General features: G+C 40.2%; 2 protein-coding genes across 2 annotated transcripts in view; both read right to left on the reverse strand.

Annotated features, from left to right (window-relative positions):
• Positions 1-906: 906 nt before the first annotated feature.
• Positions 907-2,244, reverse strand: LOC144659705 (uncharacterized). The gene is made up of 2 exons (XM_078520199.1): positions 1,935-2,244; positions 907-1,293 (listed from the first exon to the last, which is right to left on the reverse strand). The coding sequence occupies exons 1-2, from the start codon at positions 2,067-2,069 to the stop codon at positions 1,057-1,059; spliced, it is 372 nt and encodes a 123-aa protein (XP_078376325.1). The 5' UTR covers positions 2,070-2,244; the 3' UTR covers positions 907-1,056.
• Positions 2,245-8,010: 5,766 nt separating this feature from the next.
• Positions 8,011-26,382, reverse strand: part of LOC144659707 (uncharacterized) — a 29,481-nt gene continuing 11,109 nt past the window's right edge. Inside the window, 10 exon segments of the mRNA XM_078520200.1 lie at positions 8,011-10,283; positions 11,013-11,166; positions 11,883-11,951; positions 12,695-13,095; positions 13,097-14,001; positions 14,133-14,432; positions 14,434-15,387; positions 15,390-18,384; positions 19,248-20,219; positions 21,616-21,848. Coding sequence (XP_078376326.1) covers positions 10,094-10,283; positions 11,013-11,166; positions 11,883-11,951; positions 12,695-13,095; positions 13,097-14,001; positions 14,133-14,432; positions 14,434-15,387; positions 15,390-18,384; positions 19,248-20,219; positions 21,616-21,848 — 7,173 coding nt within the window. The 3' untranslated portion in view covers positions 8,011-10,093.

A 26,382-nucleotide genomic window follows, 5' to 3' on the forward strand; every position in this document is an offset into this window, starting at 1 on the left:
GACGGGCCCAGTTTTTCAGTACAATCGATATTGAATATTCGTACCCAGTCCCCTGCTCGTTTTGAACATGGCTAATTGATAAAAAGGAATGTAATTTAGCAAAATAATTTTTAAACATTACAGGATTATACGTGTAAGCATAAAATAGCAAAAAATTAAATCATCGATTCCTCTGTTAAACCTATATTACTTCAGTGTTAAAGTGTCACAATTTTCCTATGTCTGTTGTACACAAACGATGGAAAAACTCTTCCGACTGAATTTTCTGAAATCGTAAAGAATTCAACTCTTTGATTGATTTGTAACTGGCTGTGTTGCCAGGGTAACGCATGATGCTTTGAAGTTGCATGCTTAAATTACGAATGCAGTAGCTTATCTTGTCTTGCCAAATTTGAGCCCATCAGCTACAGCCGTTTGGTCATGAGTGCAAAATTATGGATAGGTACTACAAAGATTGGAAAACTGTGTTTAGCCACCTTAAGCACTGATTGACTGGTTATTAACTGGGTAGGTTATGGTGCCCACCTGTTCATAATCTACCTTCGCTTGTAATGAAAGGGTAACGTTACATTTTATGTGTTTTACATAGTAGAAAGAAAAACAACCATGACCGGTCTACCTTTGAAGTCTTCAAAAGCGATCAAAACAGCTTTGACCTTTCATACTGACGGTCGAGTATTGTATATCGGATGTCACGCTTCTACATAACGCACTTCTTGTTGAACACCAACAAAAGGATATATAAAGGCTACTGTGTCCGTTTAAAAACCTTAGGCTTTAGGCTTTCTTGTTAGCCAAAGGAGTGTTTAAACATTAACCACCCGGTTTAAAGCTATTTTCAGTAGCTTCTTGATTTTCTTTTTGCCGAACCGCCCCTTGTCTCATGATATGAAATATGTCACAACATGAAATGAAAGATGCAATATGCTTTATTTTTCATTTACACGTACTCTATTGCAATTACATTAATGTTTCTTCAAACAGTGTTGTGCAGAGCTTTTGCCATCTTGTCCCTAACCGATAATTTTTTCCTTCAAAACTGTTTCCAATCTGCTTTCACTTTTGGCAGAATCCACCTGCACCACAGGTGTACCCATTAGGACAGCAATGTACTCCATCACTACAGCAAACAGCATTTGGCACGGGACAACAGCCATAAGCACCTGAAGAAAGTTTACAACATGTGTCTCCATCTGGACATTGGGATTGGCCATCAGGACAAACAACATTACGTTTCCATAGTTTTGCACTCTTTATAGACAGCTTGGAATCCTCTACTTTGCCTGACACACGCTGTGAATGAAATGATAAGTATTTCTTAGTACTCTATTCTCATCTATTCTCATCTATTTCGACTCTATAGTCGACTCGAGCTCGTAGACTAATTGTTCAATAGTATAAATGTATTGAGTGCGGTACAGGGAGTAAAAGATTTAAAAAGTACAAGCATGCACTATTTGAATCGTGCATAACGAGGCCCAATATCCAAAACGAGCAACTGCAGAATATCCTCCAAATGAGATTCGCCGAGTCAAAAATCTTTGAACAACGAGGAATATAACAGTGGGAACTATTGTTTTCGATAGGATGCAATTAACGTGAGGGGTACTGCAGTTCAGCTGGGAAAAAAAAGGTTGGAAACTTACGTGGTTGAGACATTGGCGCGCGGAAAACAAATCAGAAAAGACAATTCTGTTGACACGATTATAACAATAATTAAACAGATTGAGTATTTAATTTCAACGTAAATATGAAATTCAGTATTGCGTAGTATAGCTTTGTATCGTGTTAAAATATATTTCACGCAGTTTAACTTTTCTCGGTTTTGTCATGATTGAGAAGGAAAAAGTCTAAATAAATTTTTGGAATTGCCTTCACGCTGCCTCTTCTTATAACTACATCTGAAGCTAAACATTTTAACCAAATGGACATACTTTGGTTGGTGTTGTCACGGCAGCAATCATCTTTAACTGTGCCATTGACTTCTTACCCTTCTCGCTTCCCACAGTACAAGATAGCATCAGGAAGACACATAACAGTGTTCCAAGCAAACCCACGAACCACTTCATCTGCAAAGAAAACTCTTGAAGTTAGATGCGTCTGTATGAAGGCAGCTGAACAGCGTACCAGGAAGAAGGGTTATCTTTTGATTAAAGGGACTGTCGTGGAAAGCTTTTTAAATATGTCCTCTAATTAACAGCATTTTTCATTGGAATATTTTGTTTTCAAGCATTATTTATTGTGTAGGACGTAATTACGTAACTTTTATTCTTTAAGATCGTAACTTGTTACGATTACGTAACCACTCCTATAGAAAATTCAGTATTTAACTAATCAGGTTATATTGTAAATAAACATTAACAATTATAAATTGTAAAACTGCCCAAACTGTTTAATGCAAGTCTCTAAACAACAACTTTGCGTTGCTCTTTGTTTGGCTGGAACAGATTGTCTTTGCATGAAGGGCATTTTAAAGTTGTAAAAATAAGATATGTTTTGGCATGTAAGCTATAGAAAAAAAAAAAACGTTGCAGTGAAGGAAGAAGGGCGAGTGAAGTAAAAACTGGAAGAAGCACAGTTGCTGCTGAGAAGTCATTAGCAGAGGCGACCTGCAATTTCTAAAAAAAAAAACACTAAAACTTTTGTCGGACAAAGCTCGTATCACGTAGACACAACTGTGTTCCAAACAAACCCACCAACCACTTCAAGTACAAGGGAAAATAAGATGCGTCTGTATTTAGCCACCTAAACAGTGTGAGATTAAATATGAATTAGTTTCTAAGATTGACAATATTTTTCTGGAAATGAGTTTTTTTAGATTGAATTAACAAACGTTAACAGATCTAGAATGTACGATTGAGCAGACAAGGGAAATGGTCCATGTGATCCGGTGCACGTGAAAGCTGAGAACCAGGAGATTCGAGATTCAAAATCAACAACGTGCACTTTTGTGGTGGAAAACACAAACAGACAAACAAAAAAGAGACAAAAGAAAACAATTAAGAAAAATATCAATAATAATCCTTCAGAAAGTAGAGGTGATTAACGTTCACGAACAGGAGTCCCCGCCAAATAAGAAAACTTATTTTTGCAATGTATTCTTGCAGCCCATTTTAAATGACTATTCCTTTATAATTTAGTCAATCCGGATGATTTTACAATAAACAGGAACTACTCTGGGTTTCAAGCTACCAATTCAAACAATTTTCTAAAAATAAAGCTGATTTGAGAAGAAGAAAGTTCTTGACATTTGAAAATTGCGTCGTGGCTGGCACCAGAGTTAACCACGCAATCAGACTAAATTAGTAAGCCATAATATATCTTCGTGGCTTTTGTTTGATTTGTTTGCGCGAGAAAACATATGACTTTTATAAATCAATTTTATTAAATATTGTGGCTTTGGATAATATATTTCCAGTGTTAAGATTGGCTTTTTGTTCATTGGACAGGATATATTAGCAAATATTCTACGCCTGACAAAAATCATCTTCCGGTCGCTTTTACAATAAACGGCATGCAGTGCATGCAGAGGCGAGACATTAAATAAAGAAAATTTGTTAAAAAAATTACGTACACTAAATGACAGGCAATTGACTGCCAAAATCGAAACAAACGTTGTGTTATCTCCTTGCGTGACACCGTATAAGCCTGATATATGATATAAGATAAATCTCTGAACGACCGAGGTCAACGCGGCCGCAATAGTTTTAAACAGAAAAAATTGCAGAAGAAGTCTACGAATCTATAGAACTAGCCAAATTTTTGACTCTTTCGTTTATTTTTTATAAGTCCTTTCTAACTTTCAAGAAGTACTTTGCTTTGTGTTCTTCGCGGCGATTTCTTGTCCTAACTTGACCATCTCGTCCCCACGAAAGGGCTAAGGCGACGAGAATGCAGATCGTGTCGCATTGTTTAGTTACCAATCCCAACCCGAAAACTCGTCGCCGAGAAGACCTGGGGACGAGGGTCCCACCAATAGGGCCACGATAAGGCGATTGTCATCGCCTAAAAAAAAAAAAATTAGCAAGATTTACCGACATTTCATGGTTGCTTTTAAAAGAAAAATTATTTTACCCTTACTCATTTGGACACAGTACACGCGGCACTGAGCATCTCGTTGGCTTTTTCTATCATTTCATCTCGAACGCGCGCCCGTGCTGAATGACTTTTGAAAGCGTGCCGCGTGATCTTTTGGATTTTAACTTCTCATGTTTTTATTTGTTTGCAAAACATCTTAATGCTTGCCTCGTAAACCAAAGCAAATTTTCATTTTATCTATTAGAAAAAAATGCCACCAGGGAAGGAAGAATTAAAACAAAATAGATTCTCCGACAAAACTTTTACTATATATCAAATACCCATTTCTAAATAAACACTTTTAATTGAAAAGCCTGTACCTTGTATTATTTCTAAAAATCTACCCGAAAATAGCTAAGTTCTTCAAGAATTACTTAACCACGAAAAAAAAATATAGTATTTGTCGGCAATACTAAGATCAACGAATTCTTATGGATACCTACCTTGGGTCTTCTAGAAAAAAATGTAGCAGAGCGCTGTTTGTTAATTGTAGGCGGCGTCTTTTGTGAGGAGAATTCGAGATGTACCTGTAATTGTGTTAACTTATAGATTACCCATAGTTGACTGTGTTATCCACCAGACAACCTGTATCATGGTTTAACGCCTTATTGTGAGAGCTACCTGAAGTCGTAAGTAGTTAATATTTACCAGGAATTACTAGCCTGTCATGATGGAGAAGTCTAGAGCATCACTGCGTCATAAGCCTGTTTAGGACTAGTTAAAGAAAGCAAGTGAGCAAAAGTTTGTGAAAAGTAAGTTGACTCGTTCGCAGTCATTCAGGAGGAAAATTTTCAAAAGTACGCAAAGCTGATGACAAAAACGTTGTGTTTCGTAGACGCTTTACAGGTAAACTTCCGACAAAGACTTCAGTGTTTGACGTGGCAGATCTTCTTTGTTGTGGGCTTCACCATTGATCAACAATAGTTCTAATTTAAAAACAGCTTGTCGATACTCTTGCGTCAAGTCAGCCTGACCGCGGACTGTTGAATGTTGTGACGCTCCGAAGTGTCTCAATGACTTAGTTTCAGTTTTCAATTGAGACCCCGTTTACACGGGTCCGGACAAATTTTTGCACGGACAAAAACTTGCACGGTTCCACCTTGCGTTTACACGGGACCGGCGGAACTGGACGAATTTTTGAACGGCTAAGTGTGCAAGTTTGGGACCTGAAAAAAGCAGGTCAAATTTTTGATAAGGAGAGGGAGAGAACGAGCATCAATTAAATCGAGCAATACTTAAATATATCGATTAAATCGATATCAGCATCAATTAAATCGAGGGCTGAGCTTCTGGAGAATAACTCTGGAAACAACACCGCCAATGACAGAGTACAATTAGTCACCACCTTCCACCCCATGAACCAGGACGCCTGCAAAATCATTTCAGGAAACTTCAAGATCCTTCACGATGATAGCACGACCAACAATATCTTCAGAAAACCACCATTGATGGCTTTCAGACGTGCCAAGAATTTGAAGGACTTGTTAGTCAGAAGCAGTCTACCGCAGGACCCACCAAACCATCCAACGGGTACATTTCCCTGCAACAGGACCGTTTGCCGCACATGCCCCCATGTTAACTCATCTAACACAATTTCAACACCCAAGGGGCATGTTAACATCACAGGTCACTTCACCTGTACAACGGAGAACGTAGTATACTGTGTATCATGCGAGAGATGTCCATCGACCGTCTACATTGGGGAGACCGGGCGCATGATGGCAGACCGTTTCAGGGAACACCGCAGGGATGTGATCAACGGCAGGAATGACCTTCCTGTACCAGCACACTTTAACCAGCGGGATCACTCCCTGCAGGATATGAAGGTCGCTGTCCTGTAAGCAGGCCTGACAAACCAACAGTACCGCAAGAAACAGGAGATGAGATACATCTTCCAACACGGAACTCTGGCTCCGAGTGGACTTAATCAAGATTTTAGCTTTACGTGAATTGACTTCTTTGTATTATCGTGCGCTCTCGCGCGCGCGGAAACGTGCGCGAGCATTTATTTAAATGCTCGCTCAATACTGTATATTGTTATTAATTCATCTATTTTACCTATCATTATTTATTCAGATATTGTAAATAAATTTTTGATCATGTATTATATAGGATCTTATTGTAATTTATTATTTTAATTAGTGCAGGTCCACATCAGGACTTAACGTCTTGCCAATTATTTTGTAACCTGCTTTAACAAATAAACCGATGTATGTATGTATGTATGTATGTATGTATGTATGTATGTATGTATGTATGTATGTATGTATGTATGTATGTATGTATGTATGTATGTATGTATGTATGTATGTATGTATGTATGTATGTATGTATGTATGTATGTATGTATGTATGTATGTATGCGCGTGTGATACAACAAACTTTTTAACGGCTAAATAGTTTTGTTCCCCTGAAGAAGGCAGAATTGCCGAAACGTCGGGAATAGTTTTTTTGACTACAGCGTAGTATTTACATTTTTTTTTCATTTATACATTCAGCACCTACGCTGCGCAGGGTTTCAAATTTTTATCACTAAATTTTTGACCGGCACGGTTCCATATTTCGTACGGACTCGTGTAAACACCCGAACCGTGCAACTTTTTGCACAGATAGCGCGGTTAAGGCATGGAATCTAGTTTTATTTTGCCTGGTTGCTTAGCAAAAATGAAACATTTTGTTGCATTATGCCCCTATTTTGTTACATTTTGCTTTAAAAATTTAAAGATTTGAGGCAAAAGAAACCCAGAAAGCAGTTCACAGATATGAGAAGATGAGCGGCGGCAGCCTGCATCGCTATTTTGGCTATTTTAGTTTGTTTTGGATTCGGTCTTTGTTGAGGCTTCCTGACGCATCGGTACGTCGGGGGAATTTCTCCTTGTCGTTATGAGGGTACTTTTCCAAAAACATTTTGGTTACGTCTTCGTACTTGCTCCTGACCGTTTCCCAATCAACTCCTTCCCCTGCTTTTCTTGCTTTGTAGTCTATAACTACATTAAGCAACAAATTAATTTCTTCATCAGACCACGTAAAGTTCTTGTCTGCCGTTTCTGCCGCCATGTTCTATTTGCCGCGTGCTGCATTAGCTGCAACGTGATTGGCTTAAAACATTAGCGATAACCAATCACAACAGACACGTAAAAGAGCCATTCAAATGTCGCGACTGGTCTAAAATTTGCACGGTTCCGTGTAAACACCACTGCAATCTGTAACAAAATTTGCACGGATCCATGTAAACAGGCGGTCCAGGTACAAAATTCGTCCGCGCAAAAATTTGTCCGGACCCGTGTAAACGGGGCCTGAGTGTTGAAAAACCAAAACCAAAGTAATAACTCTGGCAATTTACAAAGGACACAGATAGACCAGTAAACCAATCAAAACTCAAAGCAAATACATGCAGCCGGCATTAAACGTGCGCGAGTGAATCACGATTGGGTTTTGTTTTACTTTCGATTGGCTCAGAAAGTGGCGGGAGTTTTTTGAGCCCATCACTAAGCGTAGTAATGCAAAACCAAAGCAAACAAAAACTACTTTCTACACTCAAGTGAAACTCGCTCTAACCACCGAATCTCTCAGGTTAATTTCTTGAATGAAATGCAACGAGGGTTCTACATCATTCGTTTGTCAGAGGGAGCAAAACTTACGTCCAAGCTTCCTTCGCAAATACAAGAAATATGCCAAGAAGACCGACATGAGGATGCTGCGTTAATTGTTGAAGGTAGAACAAAGGTGGAATATTTGCATTGATTTAGTTATGCCATTTGGCCTTGGACTTTTCAAGGGGGGGGGGGGGGGGGGGGAGGGATATAAGCAGGTGATTTATAACTGCTGCATGGGTCTTATTCTAATCTCAGTAAACAATAATTTTGAAGTATCTAATTTCAAAGTAATTTTGTATAACAGAAATATAACTTAAAATCCCTTGACAACGAAGAACACATTACAAATCAACTTTATTTAGTATTTCCTTAATTATTTAACATTTTCTTTATTTAGCAAAACATAGATTTATTTGAAACATGAAAACAGGCTTTGCCCGTAAAAAGGATAATTATGCAAAAATATTCAAACACGTTTATATCATGTATGTTGATCATGATTCTCATTACAACTGCCTTACGTCTTAGTTATGCAAAAAAAAAAAAGGTCGATAAAATAGTCTGGAAGCAGACCCAGCTTAATGAGCCGGCAAGCGATAATGGATTCTTATGCTTTCCAAAGAATGAGGGCAGCTTGCAAACCAGTCAAAAAGAATGAAATCCCTAGTGTAACTTTTGGGCGTCTGTCAATGCAGCTATCTAGTGTTAAGATCGTTAACATGGTTTTTGTATCCAACAAAGCTATTTTCTTAACAAAAAAAGACGAAAAATACTCTGTTCCTACTTGAGTTTTTTCGACACAATTATTGTTTTACACCTCAGACCTTAAATTTTTCTTCATAATGTTCACCCTTAACTATAAACCAATAAGAAAACTATTAGGAAATTTTAAATCGGACTACCAATAAGAAACTGGCACGAGTAAAAGTTTTCAAACCTAGTGCCTATGCCTTTCTAGTCTCCTATTCAACTGGTCAGCAACAGAAAGGAGCGAGAGCTCTGCGAACGTAACAAGAATGAAATTCGAAAGTCCTGCTAGTACCCAATCTCGTAACCGTACTTTTATCTTAACGTTCCTATTGTCGATGACGAAAGTTCGTCCTAACTAAGTTTGTCGGCAAATCTTCGCACAAGGCCGAAGGGTTCTCCTATTATTAATGACCAATCCGAAACAGTACGGCAATGAGAATCGGAAAATCTTCGGGCGCGTCGGCAAGGATTCGACAAAAACGATACCCGCTGCAGTAACTAAGTACGCTTCGAATTTACTTGATTTTATTTTATTTTTTGTTTTTTTTTGTTTTTCCTTTTAAACTTTAGAAAAAAATAGAATAGTCTAATATGCAAATAATAATCCTAAAAATCTTATAAAATCAAAATTTCTAGAAAATTGGTAAAAAGAAAAATAAACTCGGCTAACAAGTCACACGTCCTTAACAAATGCAAGTACAAAACAAAACAAAAAAAGTTGGTGACGAAAGGAAAAAAAAAAAGAAAAGAAAAGAGGAGTTCCTTGAAAAGACTGATAATCTTTCAAAAACACCACTGTCAACCAGCGTGCTTTGCGCGCACTTCATATGAGTATTCGCGGGAAAATCCATAGCTATTACGTCCCGAAATCGACATCATTTATAGTTCAGATACACTTTGATCATGCCTTCAAAAATTAACAGATCTGTAACCGCCGGATCAATTGTTCCCACAAATCTCGTACCTCTTTGTAACTGGTAGTATGCGCGGTAAAGAAAGTGTGTTGTCCCCACCCACATGGCGCACTGTTGAGAGTGATGCTTTAAAGGGACTGTGTCACGGCTAAGATAATTTTTTTTGTTTTTATTTTGCCAAATATTCGCTATGAAACTAAATGTTTGCAAAGTTACTTCTATTATTCTAAATAACAAAACCATAGCTTCGCTGCAGCCAACTGTGTCTCCCGGGCGTTATAATTTTAAGTTGCAAGCAGACAACATTTACTTTGAAAACTGTTCCGACCGGACCATATTTCAAAGACCCATGTCGCAATCCGTTTTAATCTTCGACACTTTTGGCCATCCGTGCCTTCTTTTGCATTTGGTGTGTTATTTAAATATTCCTTCACTGTTTTAAGAGTTTTTTTTATATATATATTTAAACGAATTTAATGGTCATTTTCTATGCCTAAGTTTGGCTAAAATCGGTGACACGGTCCCTTTAAGACTGAAGAATTACCAGTATCCCGTAATGTTTGACGTGATTGAATGTAGCAATCCGATTTACGGCCCAATGTCGAATCAAATTTAGTTTTTTTTTTCGTCACCAAAATTCAAGAAACAAATTTAACACTAACTATAATTAAAAAAAGAAACATTTTGAAGTACTAGTTTTAAAAAATATTGTTCGTTCACGTTTTCAATTCATCCAGGCCAGATAAGCTTCAAATTTTATGGGCGCTCTGGCCAAAGTAACCCGTCATCTACCACAGGGTCCCCACCCTGGGTGTGTCCAGGAACGAAGTGGATCTTCTCGTCCAAGTTAACGTGTTGTGTTTTCGGTCGTCGAGGGGACTTTGTCCTTTTCAGCATCGGAAGACGGACATTACCAGTCACGCACATCTCCGAGGCCAGGTCACATCTAAAAATCAAGAGGAAACAGATGTAGAAGAAGAAGAAGAAGGGCGCTTTTATTAAAGATCGGCTAGCTTCTTGCCGGAGGCAAACTACCGCACTGATCAAGCGTATGACTCATTTTAGACTTAGAGAAATTATGCATTAGTGATTGAAAGGTCTATCCACAGTTTAACCTTAACCCAAGGAACGAAATTCCTCGACCTCTGCACAAAGGTTTTCCTCCCTAATAACAGGATATTTTTCCAGGAAGCTTTAAGCAGTGAAAATTCGAGTTCGAGAGAATCACTTTGTTCATCATTCATGTTTAAGCATTTCTCTTAAAATCTGAACTAGATTGAATAAAGCCTGCATGCGCTGCCAGCTAAGCTTTTGGACGGAGGGAAAACTTGGATGACCTTTGGAACACCGCAGAAGAATTATGCAATGGCTTTTTCTCTTATTATTTATTCTGTATACTGATCTGACTATCTATTCTTTATAATTATATTTTTTTTGTGGAAAAAAAATGAAAATGAAAGAAAAATTTCAGGCATGGGGAAAAGGGAGTGTAGGTGATTGACAATGTGGTCGATTTGTTAACCAAATAATTTGAACCACAGCGAGTCTTATATAAACTAGGGCTCAGTGCACCATTAACAGATCACAGAAACGTGCTGATATAAAGCTACATTCTCCCAAAATAAACAGTAAAAGTAAGAGAAAACGGTTTGTGAGAAATAGGATTTTGGTATACCTATATCCAGCAGGGCAGCAGTGTTCGTGATCCGAACAGCAAACAGCGTGCGAATAAGGACAGCAGCCATAATGCCCATCAGCGAGTTCACAGCATGTCTCATAATCCAAACATGAACATCCGTCAGGGCAAGTAATGTACTTGAGCTCAGCATCTGAAAAGTGTCAGAGAAGTGTAAGGTAAAATTAAACATGAATATATATATTCTCGGATTCTGCATGGCTTTGATTGGTTTATTCCAATGTTCAAAACTGATAAGAACCAGGGAAGGTGAAAAAAGTGAATGAATGTGAATATTACAGACAGGTGTACAGACAAAAAAGGGTCAGAGGGACAGACAGACAGACACCACATTGATTCTGGAGGGGCCTTGAAGCCTATTTGAGTTTGAGATAGTGATTGTTGGTCGTGTTTGAAAAAAAAAAAAAAAAAAAACATGAAGAAAAATCTGCGTTAATGACTTATTGCTGTATATAATGTAAACATAACTACAATGTACAAAGTATAACCCTTATCTGCGAACAAACGCTGACCATACTCAGGGTTACTGAACTGCTAATCAGGCTAACCCGAGTGCTTATTGAGCTTACTAGAGTGCTATGCAGGCTAAAATAGTGAAAACGGTTACTCCCACTCGAAACTTGAACTTATTATTTTAAAATTCCCAGACATTTGTTAAAACGCTTTGTGCAGGGAAGCTGTACGGCACTAGTCACTGTATGAGGAGGCAACCGACCTTTCGCTAATTTACAATTTGACTTGCAATTTACAAATCACCAATAACTAATGTTTACACTGCTACTTATTATACCGCTGCAGGTTTGTTGAATTTAAAACATGTTAGAGATACTCTTTAAGAACAATACATACCCGTTGATGTCCTGATAGCTGGGATGTTGTCGATCATGTTGATGTGCTCAGCAGTTTTATTGCATTTACCTGTCAAGAAGAAACAGGTTAAGTTTTCTCTTGCTGAAAATTATCCGTTTCAACGCAATGCAAGTGAAGGCCCATTTTGAACTAGGCAAGTGCCTCTAAGATTTATTTATAGGCAGAAGGGGAAGGTGGTAGCTGCGGCAGCAGCAAAAAAAAGCAAAACAAGGTAGAACAAGAACTGATCTATCAATAAAAGGCTTGTGGTGATAATGCTTTCCATTACGTCCTTTTAAAACTTAAATCATCAGTATTGTCACTATAAAAATACATGTATACGCAGAATGACATAAATCCTCAATTTTCATAAATACCAAAATGTTCAATAGTCAAAGGGTGGGTTATGGTTGAATAAATGCCTCATTTGCTCGAGTTCCTTTAGATGTTGCGTTTGTCTTCCAAGTGTATAGAAATCTAAGAGGCCACTATCACTTATTTCAGCTTCGTAAACGGGCGATGCTATTACTAGTAACTACGTTTAATTGCTACTCGTTGTGCTCGTCTTAACCCAGTTTGAACGTATCTGCATAAAAGCATAAACGTAAGCATAAGTATTTAAGACGGTTTTGCGCTTTAGCGGACACTTCTGTTTGTATTCGAAGTTCACCTGAACAAGCCTTTATTCTAATGTCTTCCTTCATGATCTGAAATTTTCCTACTAAAATGAATAATCCCTAGGTAACGACCTTCATTAACCTTCCCTGTCTGGAGAAGAAAGAAAAGAAGATATGAGATTGGGATCGACTTACCTCCCTTAATATCACATACGTATCCTTGAGGGCAACAGTGCTTATTATCGCTGCAGCAAACAGCTTTTTCTAAAGGGCAGCAGCCATATGTGCCAGAGGGAAGTTTGCAACAAGTGCTTCCCTTAGGACATTGATACTTCTTGTCAGGACAAATAATGCCATCCAAGGCAATGGCATCAGCGGGTTTCTTTGATGCAGGGACCTTCAAAAACATATCTATACTTTGGCTTGCTTTACTACACGTTCCGGATGAAACATCGCAGGTGTATCCATTAGGACAACAATGTACTCCATCGCTGCAGCAAACGGCTTGTGGAAGGGGACAACAACCCCACTGCTCCGATGTAAGTTTGCAACATGTGTTTCCAGCTGGACATTGAGACTCGCCATCAGGACAAATAACACTGCTCCCTTTGACTTTCTTCTTTAAGGCTGATACCTTTCCTCAATATAGCTGTACTTTGGCCTCCTTTACTACAAGTTCCCGATGCCACATCGCAGGTATATCCATTAGGACAGCAATGTACTCCATCGCTACAGCATACCGCCTGTGGAAGGGGACAGCAACCCCACTGTCCTGATGCAAGTTTGCAACATGTGTTCCCATCTGGACATTGAGACTCGCCATCGGGACAAACAACACTGCTCACTTCTTCTTTCTTCTTCAATGCTGGTACCTTTTGTAGTAAAGCTATCATTTTGCTCCCTCTACTGCACATCCCAGCATTGCAGGTGTATCCATTAGGACAGCAATGCACTCCATCGCTACAGCAAACAGCTTGTGGAAGGGGACAGCAACCCCATTGTCCTGAAGAGAGTTTGCAACATGTGTTTCCATCTGGACATTGAGACTCGCCATCGGGACAAACAACGCTGCTCACTTCTCCTTTCTTCTTCAATGCTGGTACCTTTTGTAGTAAAGCTACGATTTTGCTTCCTTTACTGCACATCCCAGAATTGCAGGTGTATCCATTAGGACAGCAATGCACTCCATCGCTACAGCAAACAGCTTGTGGAAGGGGACAGCAACCCCATTGTCCTGAAGAGAGTTTGCAACACGTGTTTCCATCTGGACATTGAGACTCGCCATCGGGACAAACAACGCTGCTCACTTCTCCTTTCTTCTTCAATGCTGGTACCTTTTGTAGTAAAGCTACGATTTTGCTTCCTTTACTGCACATCCCAGAATTGCAGGTGTATCCATTAGGACAGCAATGCACTCCATCGCTACAGCAAACAGCTTGTGGAAGGGGACAGCAACCCCATTGTCCTGAAGAGAGTTTGCAACACGTGTTTCCATCTGGACACTGGATCACCATCAGGACAAACTGCCCACTTCCTGATGCTGGACCCAAACATGAGCCCCACACACCCAGGGCAGGACCCAGGACAGCAGGCCCCACCACAGCACACAGCAGGAAGGGACAACAGCCAAGACCGAAGAAAGACAACAGGGCCACGGACATTGAGACTCGCCATCGGGACAAACAACGCTGCTCACTTCTCCTTTCTTCTTCAATGCTGGTACCTTTTCTAATAAAGCTACGATTTTGCTTCCTTTACTGCACATCCCAGCATTGCAGGTGTATCCATTAGGACAGCAATGTACTCCATCGCTACAGCAAACAGCTTGTGGAAGGGGACAGCAACCCCATTGTCCTGAAGAAAGTTTACAACATGTGTTTCCATCTGGACACTCGGATTCACCATCAGGACAAATAACATTGCCCACCTTGTTTCCTTTTTGATGCTGGTACCTTTTCTAATAAAACTATGATTTTGCTCCCTTTACTACACGTTCCAGCTGAGACATCGCAAGTGTACCCCTCAGGACAGCAGTGCTCTCCATCACTACAGCACACAGCATTTGGAAGTGGACAACAGCCATATTGACCTGAAGAAAGTTTACAACATGTGTTGCCATCTGGACATTCAGACTGGCCATCAGGACAAACAACGCTGCTTCCTTCTTGTTTCTTCTTCAATGCTGGTACCTTTTGTAGTAAAGCTATCATTTTGCTCCCTTTACTGCACATCCCAGCATTGCAGGTGTATCCATTAGGACAGCAATGTACTCCATCGCTGCAGCAAACAGCTTGTGGAAGGGGACAGCAACCCCATTGTCCTGAAGAAAGTTTACAACACGTGTTGCCATCTGGACATTCGGATTCGCCATCGGGACAAACAACACTGCTCACTTCTTGTTTCTTCTTCATTGCTGGTACCTTTTCTAATAAAGCTATGATTTTGCTCCCTTTACTACAAGTTCCAGCTGAGACATCGCAAGTGTACCCCTCAGGACAGCAGTGCTCTCCATCACTACAGCAGACAGCATTTGGAAGTGGACAACAGCCATATTGACCTGAAGAAAGTTTACAACATGTGTTGCCATCTGGACATTCGGATTCGCCATCAGGACAAACAACACTGCTCACTTTGACTTTCGTCTTTAAGACTGATAATTTCCTTAACATAGCTGTACTTTGGCCTCCTTTACTACAAGTTCCTGATGCCACATCGCAGGTATATCCATTAGGACAACAATGTACTCCATCACTACAGCATACAGCTTGTGGAAGGGGACAGCAACCCCATTGTCCTGAAGAAAGTTTACAACATGTGTTTCCATCTGGACATTGAGACTCGCCATCGGGACAAACAACACTGCTCACTTCTTCTTTTTCTTCAATGCTGGTACCTTTTCTAATAAAGCTACGATTTTGCTCCCTTTACTGCACATCCCAGCATTACAGGTGTATCCATTAGGACAGCAATGCACTCCATCGCTACAGCAAACAGCTTGTGGAAGGGGACAGCAACCCCATTGTCCTGAAGAAAGTTTACAACATGTGTTTCCATCTGGACATTGAGACTCGCCATCGGGACAAACAACACTGCTCACTTCTTGTTTCTTCTTCATTGCTGGTACCTTTTCTAATAAAGCTACGATTTTGCTTCCTTTACTGCACATCCCAGCATTACAGGTGTATCCATTAGGACAGCAATGCACTCCATCGCTACAGCAAACAGCTTGTGGAAGGGGACAGCAACCCCATTGTCCTGAAGAGAGTTTGCAACATGTGTTTCCATCTGGACATTGAGACTCGCCATCGGGACAAACAACGCTGCTCACTTCTCCTTTCTTCTTCAATGCTGGTACCTTTTCTAATAAAGCTACGATTTTGCTTCCTTTACTGCACATCCCAGCATTGCAGGTGTATCCATTAGGACAGCAATGTACTCCATCGCTACAGCAAACAGCTTGTGGAAGGGGACAGCAACCCCATTGTCCTGAAGAAAGTTTACAACATGTGTTTCCATCTGGACACTCGGATTCACCATCAGGACAAATAACATTGCCCACTTGTTTCCTTTTTGATGCTGGTACCTTTTCTAATAAAACTATGATTTTGCTCCCTTTACTACACGTTCCAGCTGAGACATCGCAAGTGTACCCCTCAGGACAGCAGTGCTCTCCATCACTACAGCACACAGCATTTGGAAGTGGACAACAGCCATATTGACCTGAAGAAAGTTTACAACATGTGTTGCCATCTGGACATTCGGACTGGCCATCAGGACAAACAACGCTGCTTCCTTCTTGTTTCTTCTTCAATGCTGGTACCTTTTGTAGTAAAGCTATCATTTTGCTCCCTTTACTGCACATCCCAGCATTGCAGGTGTATCCATTAGGACAGCAATGTACTCCATCGCTGCAGCAAACAGCTTGTGGAAGGGGACAGCAACCCCATTGTCCTGAAGAAAGTTTACAACATGTGTTTCCATCTGGACATTGAGACTCGCCATCGGGACAAACAACACTGCTCACTTCTTGTTTCTTCTTCATTGCTGGTACCTTTTCTAATAAAGCTACGATTTTGCTTCCTTTACTGCACATCCCAGCATTACAGGTGTATCCATTAGGACAGCAATGTACTCCATCGCTACAGCAAACAGCTTGTGGAAGGGGACAGCAACCCCATTGTCCTGAAGAGAGTTTGCAACACGTGTTTCCATCTGGACATTGAGACTCGCCATCGGGACAAACAACGCTGCTCACTTCTCCTTTCTTCTTCAATGCTGGTACCTTTTCTAATAAAGCTACGATTTTGCTTCCTTTACTGCACATCCCAGCATTACAGGTGTATCCATTAGGACAGCAATGTACTCCATCGCTACAGCAAACAGCTTGTGGAAGGGGACAGCAACCCCATTGTCCTGAAGAAAGTTTACAACATGTGTTTCCATCTGGACACTCGGATTCACCATCAGGACAAATAACATTGCCCACTTGTTTCCCTTTTGATGCTGGTACCTTTTCTAATAAAGCTATGATTTTGCTCCCTTTACTACAAGTTCCAGCTGAGACATCGCAAGTGTACCCCTCAGGACAGCAGTGCTCTCCATCACTACAGCAGACAGCATTTGGAAGTGGACAACAGCCATATTGACCTGAAGAAAGTTTACAACATGTGTTGCCATCTGGACACTCAGATTGGCCATCAGGACAAACAACGTTGCTTACTTCTTCTTTCTTCTTTGATGCTGAAATCTTTCTAAATAAAGCTACGATTTTGCTTCCTTTACTGCACATCCCAGTATTGCAGGTGTATCCATTAGGACAGCAATGTTCTCCATCGCTACAGCAAACAGCTTGTGGAAGGGGACAGCAACCCCATTGTCCTGAAGAAAGTTTACAACATGTGTTGCCATCTGGACACTCAGATTCTCCATCAGGACAGACAACATTGCTCACTTTGACTTTCATCTTCAATGCTGATATCTGCTGCAGCATAGCTGTACTTTGGCCTCCTTTACTGCAAGTTCCCGACGAAACATCACAGGTATATCCATTAGGACAGCAATGTACTCCATCGCTACAGCAAACAGCTTGTGGAAGGGGACAGCAACCCCATTGTCCTGAAGAAAGTTTACAACATGTGTTTCCATCTGGACACTGAGACGCACCATCAGGACAGATAACACCCACTAATATAGTCCTTTTTGACGCTGGTGCCTTTTTCAACATAGGTAGACTATCACTGTCTCTGCTACAAGTGCCATTTGCAACATTACATGTATATCCATTTGGACAGCAATGTACTCCATCGCTACAGCAAACAGCTTCAGGTAGCGGGCAACAACCCCATTGTCCCGAGGAAAGTTTGCAACATGTGGAACCATCTGGACACTCAGACTGGCCATCAGGACAAATAACATTGCTTACTTCTGCTCTCTCTTTAGCTGCTGATATTTTCGGAAACATAGGTAGACGTTTGCTTCCTTTGCTACATGTTCCAGCTGAAACATCACAGGTGTATCCATTAGGACAGCAATGCTCTCCATCGCTACAGCACACGGCATTTGGAAGTGGACAACAGCCATACTGACCTGAAGAAAGTTTACAACATGTGTTGCCATCTGGACACTGAGATTCGCCATCTGGGCAAACAACACTACTCACTTTGACTTTCGTCTTTAACGCTGATATCTTCTGCAACATAGCTGTTTTTTGGCTTCCCTTACTACAAGTTCCCGAATCGCAGGTATATCCATTAGGACAGCAATGCACTCCATCACTACAGCAAACAGCTTGTGGAAGTGGACAGCAACCCCATTCTCCTGAAGAAAGTTTACAACATGTGTTGCCATCTGGACATTCCGATTCGCCATCTGGGCAAACAACACTGCTCACTTTTACATTCGTCTTTAACGCTGATATCTTCTGCAACATAGCTGTTTTTTGGCTTCCTATTACAAGTTCCCGACGAAACATCACAGGGTTCCATTAGGACAGCAATGTACACCATCGCACAGCACACAGTTGGAAGAGGACAACAACCCCATTGTCCTGAGGAAAGTTACAACATGTGCTACCATCTGGACACTGAGACGCACCATCAGGACAGATAACACCCACTAATATAGTCCGACGCTGGTGCCTTCAACATAGGTAGACTATCACTGTCCTGCTACAAGTGCCATGCAACATACATGATATCCAAGGACAGCAATGTACCCACGCTACAGCAAACAGCTGGGAAGGGACAACAACCCCAGCCCGGGAAAGTGCAAATGTGGAACCACTGGACACCAGACGGCCATCAGGACATACATTGCTTACTTCTGCCTCTTTTTGGTGCTGATATCTTGGGAAACATAGGAACACGTTTGCTTCCTTGCTACACGTTCCAGCTGAAACATCGCAGGTGTACCCATAGGACAGCAATGCTCCCACGCACAGCAAACAGATTTGGAAGTGGACAACAGCCATACTGACCTGAAGAAAGTTTACAGCATGTGTTGCCATCTGGACACTCAGATGGCCATCAGGACAAATCGTTATTACTTCGCCGATGCTAATATCTTCAGAACAAAAGCAAACTGCTCTGCTACACCTCCAGTTGACAATCGCAAGTGTACCCCCTGACAGCAATGCTCTCCATCACTACAGCAGAAGCTTAGGAAATGGACAACATGCCCATCTCCAGACAATTGTTTACAACAAGTGTCCGTCAGGACACTGAACTGATCAGGGCAGAACATTGTTCACTTCTCTTTTCTCTTTAATGCTGATATCTTCTGCAACATAGCTGTACTTTGGCTTCCTTTACTGCAAGTTCCAGCTGAAACATCGCAGGTGTATCCATTAGGACAGCAATGTACTCCATCGCTACAGCAAACAGCTTGTGGAAGGGGACAACAGCCATACTGACCTGAAGAAAGTTTACAACATGTGTTTCCATCTGGACATTCGGATTGGCCATCAGGACAAACAATGCCTACAGATGTGGTCCTCTTCAATGATGCTATCTTTTCGAACATAGTTGTGGTATCACTTCCTCTGCTACAGGTTCCATTTGCCACATTACATGTGTACCCATTTGGACAGCAATGTACTCCATCACTACAGCAAACAGCTTGTGGAAGGGGACAACAACCCCATTGTCCTGAGGAAAGTTTACAACATGTGTTGCCATCTGGACACTGAGATTCGCCATCAGGACAAACAACACTGCTTTCTTCTGCTTTCTTTTTGGGTGCTGATATCTTCGGTAACATAGGTAGACGTTTGCTTCCTTTACTGCAAGTTCCAGCTGAAACATCGCAGGTGTATCCATTGGGACAGCAATGTACTCCATCACTACAGCAAACAGCTTTTGGAAGAGGACAACAACCCCATTGACCTGAAGAAAGTTTACAACATGTGTTTCCATCTGGACACTGAGACGCACCATCAGGACAAACAACAGTGTCCAACAGTTTTGCAGTCGCGCCAGATGGGGACTCTTTTCCTTTGCCACGTTTTCCTGTGAGCAGACCCAAAAGTCCACTGAAACCTTTTTCCAAAGTCTTGGACGGCGTGCTAGATAGGGCAAGTAGGGTGTGAACACCTGAGGAGCACGTCTTTCCATCAGGAGAGCACTTGAAACCTCTTGGACAGCAGTGTATGTGATTAGAACAACAGACAGCTTGTGCCATTGGACAGCACTTGTAGCTGTTATCAACTTGGCAGCAGGTGTACCTACAAGTACACAGAGAGCAAACGTTTCAAATTATTAACGACTAAAGATAATCTAGTGATAGTTATCCCACAGTTAGTATTTTTAAGGAGGTACATGTAGGGGTGGGGAGGATTCTTGCACATGCCAAATGACAAAAGCAGTATGGACTTAAGGTCTTATTTTTACAAGTCAAATCCCTGAATTTTGTAAAGGGATATTAAAGTTAGTAGGGGGCAGATAATCGAGACTTTTTTGCCCAACAGTCACGAGTGATACATTAGCCTTATGTCTAAAGCTATGGAGTTTCAATTAAGGTTTGGCTTATCAAATAAATGTATCTTAAAATGTTCAAGAAAAGGATAAAATTAGGGAGAGAACAAATTTAACAGAAGGGAGATAAGCAACAAGGAAGGGAACAACCAGGCATAAAGGTACAAGGTTTAACATGTTTATCACTGACTGAAAAAAAAGTCACCAGTTTTGGAGCTCAACATGCCATCTTTGAGATGACAAAAAAGGGAAAAAATACTCAATATGCACTTTAATCACATCTACATGTACATGGCCTGCATAGAAGTTTTCCTTTCAGTGTGTGAGAAGTGGGAAAAAATGAGGGGAAGGAGCCATTAAACAAATGAATGAGCACACGTTGGGAGACGGGAGGGGGGGGGGGTGTGGCATATTTTTGTTGCTCAATCGTTCACACGTTCGTTTGCCTTGTGTGTTTGGAAAGGAATTGTCTGGTATACAGGCAACATTTACATGGAAAGAGGTTTATCAATGGCCTAAATGCTATATATAATTGCACTGGACTTCAGATAGAGAGGCCGGGTTTGAGGCTCAATGTCTGGTGCATTCTGTTTTGCTCTCAAGTGAGACTTTGACTCTACCCAAGCAGTGTACATGTATACCAGCAAATTGTAGTGGAAATTATGTAACAAAAATGCTGGGTTGTTAGTTGAACCATCACTTCACTGCAATTCTACATGTATCTACTAAATACTCCTAGAGATTTTAACCTCAAAGACAGGAGAAGCTCCCATACTGATGAACTGCCTTACTTCATGATCAAGCTGACATTATCATTACTACTGGGGTAAGCTCTAATACAAAGACTTGTATGACAAAACAGAAAGAAAAGGCCCATTCACACAGGCGATTGTTGTCGCGCAAATCAATGAAATTTTTGCCCCACCGACTGTAAGCTGCATCAAGTTTCGAACATCCTGCGACAACGCAGCAGTTTTATCGCCGCTAGTTTACCACATGCAAACTGTTGGTGATTTCATGTGATTTTATCGCCACTACATCGCCTGGGCCTTTTTGCAACTTCAGCACAACAAAAATTGCATTGAGTTGCGGGACAACAATCGCCTGTGTAAAGGGGCCTTAAGATTGCATGCACATGGGCATTACTTGTCAGGACAAGCAAACTTCTGGTTGCATTTTACAATTTTGGCTGCAGATGTGGAAAACACAGCTGCAGGAAATTGTATACTGGCTTCTCGGCACAGGCCCTCTTCACATGAGTATCCACTAGGGCAGCAATGGACCTGGTCACTTTCTGGCACAGAGCAACAGGTGTGGTCAGGGGGACACTGCCCTTCACCACCAGGGCAAAAAACAACATTTGCTGAACCAATCTCGTTCTGTGGATGAGAAATTCATATCAGATGAGTATTTTGGAGTAGATGAGAAAATATAGACCGTCACCTGCTTGAGAGGTGGGGAATTAGACCCAACTACAGTGAAGACCTGAACATACATGCATGTAAGCTGCACGTTTTTACCCACAGCTGTTGTTCAGAATCGTGGATGGATGCCTGCAGGTAATCTGCAAGATATTACATGTACATGTACAGATATTGTGTTATGAATATAAAAGACCATAAATAAACACTTTTGATTGAAATTTTGAAAATCCATTTAACATACTGACCACACACGTCACTGGTAACAAAGCTTCTTTTACAGTTTATGGCCGACCTTCTTATATGCCAGTGACATACACATACAGTAGCTTTATATACAATGGGCTCCAAAAGTGTTGAGACTTTCGGCACTTTTTGTGTACCTTGGACAAAATAATTTTACCCCTCAACCCTTTTTTATTACCCCCCCCCCCCCCAAAAAATGTTGGATTTGCTACAAGACTTGTCTTATTTGTGTACAACATTGAAAAGGGGGAGGGGGAGTGGTTCACAAGCTGGCACCAGGATTTAAGGAGAAAAAAATGAGAATGTTAAATAAGTATTGTAACTAAGTATTTTTATATCTTATTTATACATGTACATTTTTTTTTTTTTTTTTTTTATTCTTTTTTTTGTTGTGTTGTCTTAAATGATGTTATCACCTCAATATATGTAGATGTAGAGGTAGTAGTATTAATTTCAACCAACTGTGTCAGGGACTTTTGCCGCCCATTGTACATTTTGTAGGTCTGCAAAGAGTCTGTTTAATTGGTTATTGCTTGGTTTTTATTTTTACCCATGAGTAAAAATCAATCGACACACAACACGGATCTTTGTAGAGTATAATTATGTGAATTATGCTTGCTACACATGTATGAAAAAAGTTAAGTACACATAGAATATTCTTTCATAACACAAGGGAGCTTTGCATACAGGTAATTATTAACTATTTTACATTGTATAATAATAAAATAATAATAATCAACTTTATTTATAGAGGGTGAACACATAACAGTAAAAAACTGACAAACCAGTGATCCTCTAATATAAAATACAATCAAGAACTAAAAATAATGCTAAAAATCTAACAATCTAAAATTACAAAATTTAGTTAAAAATACGCTATAATATAATCAAAGTCTCTTCGAGATATCGACGTTTTTGCATGAAGTATGAGTCGAAGGTTTATCCTGTGCATTGTTCTTCAAACTTATCATTACAGTTTCTTTGTAGTTTAGTTTAACAATTTCCTATCTTTGCGGAGGAAATGCAGCCATATAATTTTGTCAAAAATCAGGGAAAAATGGCTCGTCCGCGCTGGGTATTTATACACATATTCCTTAACATTTACACAAATAAACAGTGCAAATTTCACCGAGATCTGACAATTCTATACTTTAAAATTGCAAGGAACTTTCAAGGCAGTCGATTACGGCAGCGAAATTAGCAAATGAAACAGTAAAATATGCGTTCGACGCTTTGTTTTTGCGACGCCATATTTGAATTGTTATAGGTAGACCGCTGTTCAATGTGTTCAAGGCCGTATCGTTATGATTGCTCCACAAAAAAGCACGAAAAAAAATACGGATATTTCCGACTACTGTCGGAGAAAACATTGCGCATATAATTGCGGCGTAAACAAATCGTTACACTCAAGCTGCGTTTTGTCTAGGCTCTGCGAGGGTCGGATATCAAGACCCAGGATTAAACAAAAGCCATGTATATACAGTGAATGCTTTCGAATTATATTTGAAGATGAAATACAAAGGATTTTGCTGTCTTTGACTGAAATTCCACTCGAACTGCGTAGATACGATCGCATGTTGTAAAGCGGATTCATGCGACATTGCTGTCAACGCGAGGTCTCGTCCCTAACGACCTAGGCTGATGACGAAATAGAATGGCAAGCATGTAGCGACCAGTAGCGACCAAATTTGGCCTAATTTTTAACCGCTCCTAAGCTAAAAGAAGCCCCCATCTCTTGCATTTGTTTTAACTTAAATAATAATTATCTTTGAAAAGAGCGAGTTTTTTGGTATGGTTTATTTCTGACGTTTGTAATTTTTAAACGATGTAAGTGCTAGTTATTATTTATTCGTGTTTTAGTTACGCAATCCATTGTTTGTGCGACGCTTTTTATAGATCGCCTTTCAGACACACGTGCCTTGAGATAAGAAAGCTGACATGTCACTTTTAAAATTGTTATATACAACCTTTGTAAATGTGACAAGTCACGTTTTTTCCACGAGATCGCAAGTGATCACCCACAGCCAGGGGTTTCAATAATAGCCGGGTAGCGGGTAGATCTACCCGCTTGTGATGGGCGGACTACCCGCTTGAAGCGTAATGCGAATATCTTATCAGACCAGATCATTTCACCGCAGCTACGAATTTCATAAAATTACTGTCAGGTTCTAGGGAAAGAAAAGGAAAGATAAAAAGAAAAGATATTCTGGTGTTTACCCTGTCCTTTGGACCATAAAAGGTGAAGCGAAGTCTTGTAATGACACGTAAAATCATCGTTTCAAAGCGCGAAAAAAATCTACCAGGCACTCTGAAATCGAGGGAGACTGGGACTAAGCGTGAATATTAATATGGCCGCTAAAAATAAAAGACAGATGCTGTTGGCATTTTACGCCCCAGAACCTAAGAAAAAAAGGTCAAACGAGGTCAATTCTTCGCAGGGTAAGTTGAATACATTAAAAGGTTAGGGTTTTGCCTGGAAACTTGAAAAGTTTGCACTGATTTATTGCGTAACGTTCGCGTATCATTTCGAATACGAAAAATTAAAATCACATGTTCAACTTACCTTTGTCTAGTGTCTTATTTCGGAAAATGGTGATCTATCTTTCAGAAAGTAGCTCATTAGATAGTGAGATCAATCAGCCAAATATCTCAACCGAGGGAAATACAGTTCCATCCCTATCATCCTTGATAGACATTATTGTCTGAGTAACATAATTTTCTTCAGATCTGTTTCTGAGTAACACAATTTTCTTCAGATCTGTTTACACTGGTTGACTTCATACATACAACAAAGTAATCTTAAAAGTACCCAAAATGCAGGAAAATGCACCTACGAGAGTATAGAATTTCAAAATTTTCCTGGGGGGCATGCCCCCGGCCCCCCCTAGAGGGGGAAGGCCCGTTGGGCCTTCCATTGATACCCGCCTGTTTTTATATTCTACCCACTTGTGCCAAAACTTATTGAAACCCCTGCCCACAGCGGAAAGTAATCCCTTGTGAAATTAAAACAGTCCCTTGAGAAATTAAAAAAGTCCCTTGAGAGTTTACAAATATGTGGTTCCAAATTGTGTCCACATAACCCCTATTCTACGTTTTTAGCTTGTAAACAAGCAAAAACGTCGAAAAAACTAGGTAAAAATTACTCTAAAATGACGAAATTGATATAAAAGAATTAACTAAAAAGTAAAATGATCTAAATGTTTGTATGTATCTTTAAAAAATTCAAACGTAGCCTTCTTAAAACTTACTAAACTAGGCTTGTTCCTTATGATGCTGGGTATAGTATTCCAGAGGCGTGTAGTCGATACTGTGAAAGACCTTCCGCCTTCTGACTCCCGTTTGAATCAGGGGCAGACAAGGTTTAGTAGTCCATGTCTGCTCGATCATTGTATGTAGTGGCTTTCACTCTTTTGTCTTACAAACTTGTACTTCTACTGTGTGTGATGAAGATTAAACACAGATTTCTTTTCTCCCAATGAAATCTTATTTTTAATTTTTTTCAAACATTTTAGACTACTTTCCAAAAGTAATGAAACAGGCTTCTAATATTGTGCAATGGTGCAATTTTACATACAATCAACCTCAAATAGCATCTGATCACATAATTCATCAAATATCACATATAAACTGGTAACTGGTAGAAAATCGCATAATGTTTGCAAAGAACAAAATGAATTCTTGTTATATCTCAAGACGTAATGCAGCTAGCAAGGTACAGTCAACTCTTTCTATAAGACAGACACCTCCATAAGACGGACACCTGGTGATGGTCCCTGCCGTTTTTCAGTCATTTTACTGTAACAAAACTCTCGGTAAGATGGACACCTCTCTAAGACGGACAACAGACACTTTGAAACCGCCAACGGACACGCACAAAAAGTGATTTTTTTTAGTCAATAATATTGCAAAACTTGGTATCGACATATAGCAAAGTAAGTCAGTGCCTTTAGAATACCAAACTTACCAAAGCAATCTGCTATAAAGTATTACTCTCTGCGTAAGTGTGTGGGAACCAAAGAGGTAGTTTTCTACTTACAGTACTACCGTTTGTAATGAGCAAACTGAACGAGTCGAATTTCTGATATTGTTTTTGTTCCACTTTATAGGTTTTGCCAAAGTAAGCAACTTAAAACAGACGTGTATTCGCTGTGCATAGCCGTTAAGCTTTATCATCTCGAAATTTCTGGTTTCATGTTACCTCGACTCTCTATAACTAAAGGCGGACACCTCTCTAAGATGGACAGTT

This window comes from Oculina patagonica, chromosome 7 (genome assembly GCF_052425735.1).
Source record: "Oculina patagonica isolate OP01 chromosome 7, crgOcupat, whole genome shotgun sequence".
NCBI lineage: Eukaryota > Metazoa > Cnidaria > Anthozoa > Scleractinia > Oculinidae > Oculina > Oculina patagonica.

Bases quoted from the DNA above. Each gene is read 5' to 3' on its own strand.
- LOC144659705 (XM_078520199.1), bottom strand. From the start codon at position 2,069: ATGAAGTGGTTCGTGGGTTTGCTTGGAACACTGTTATGTGTCTTCCTG. The intron at 1,294-1,934 runs GTATGTCCATTT...TTTCATTCACAG, and splicing joins CCGTGACAACACCAACCAAA to CGTGTGTCAGGCAAAGTAGA.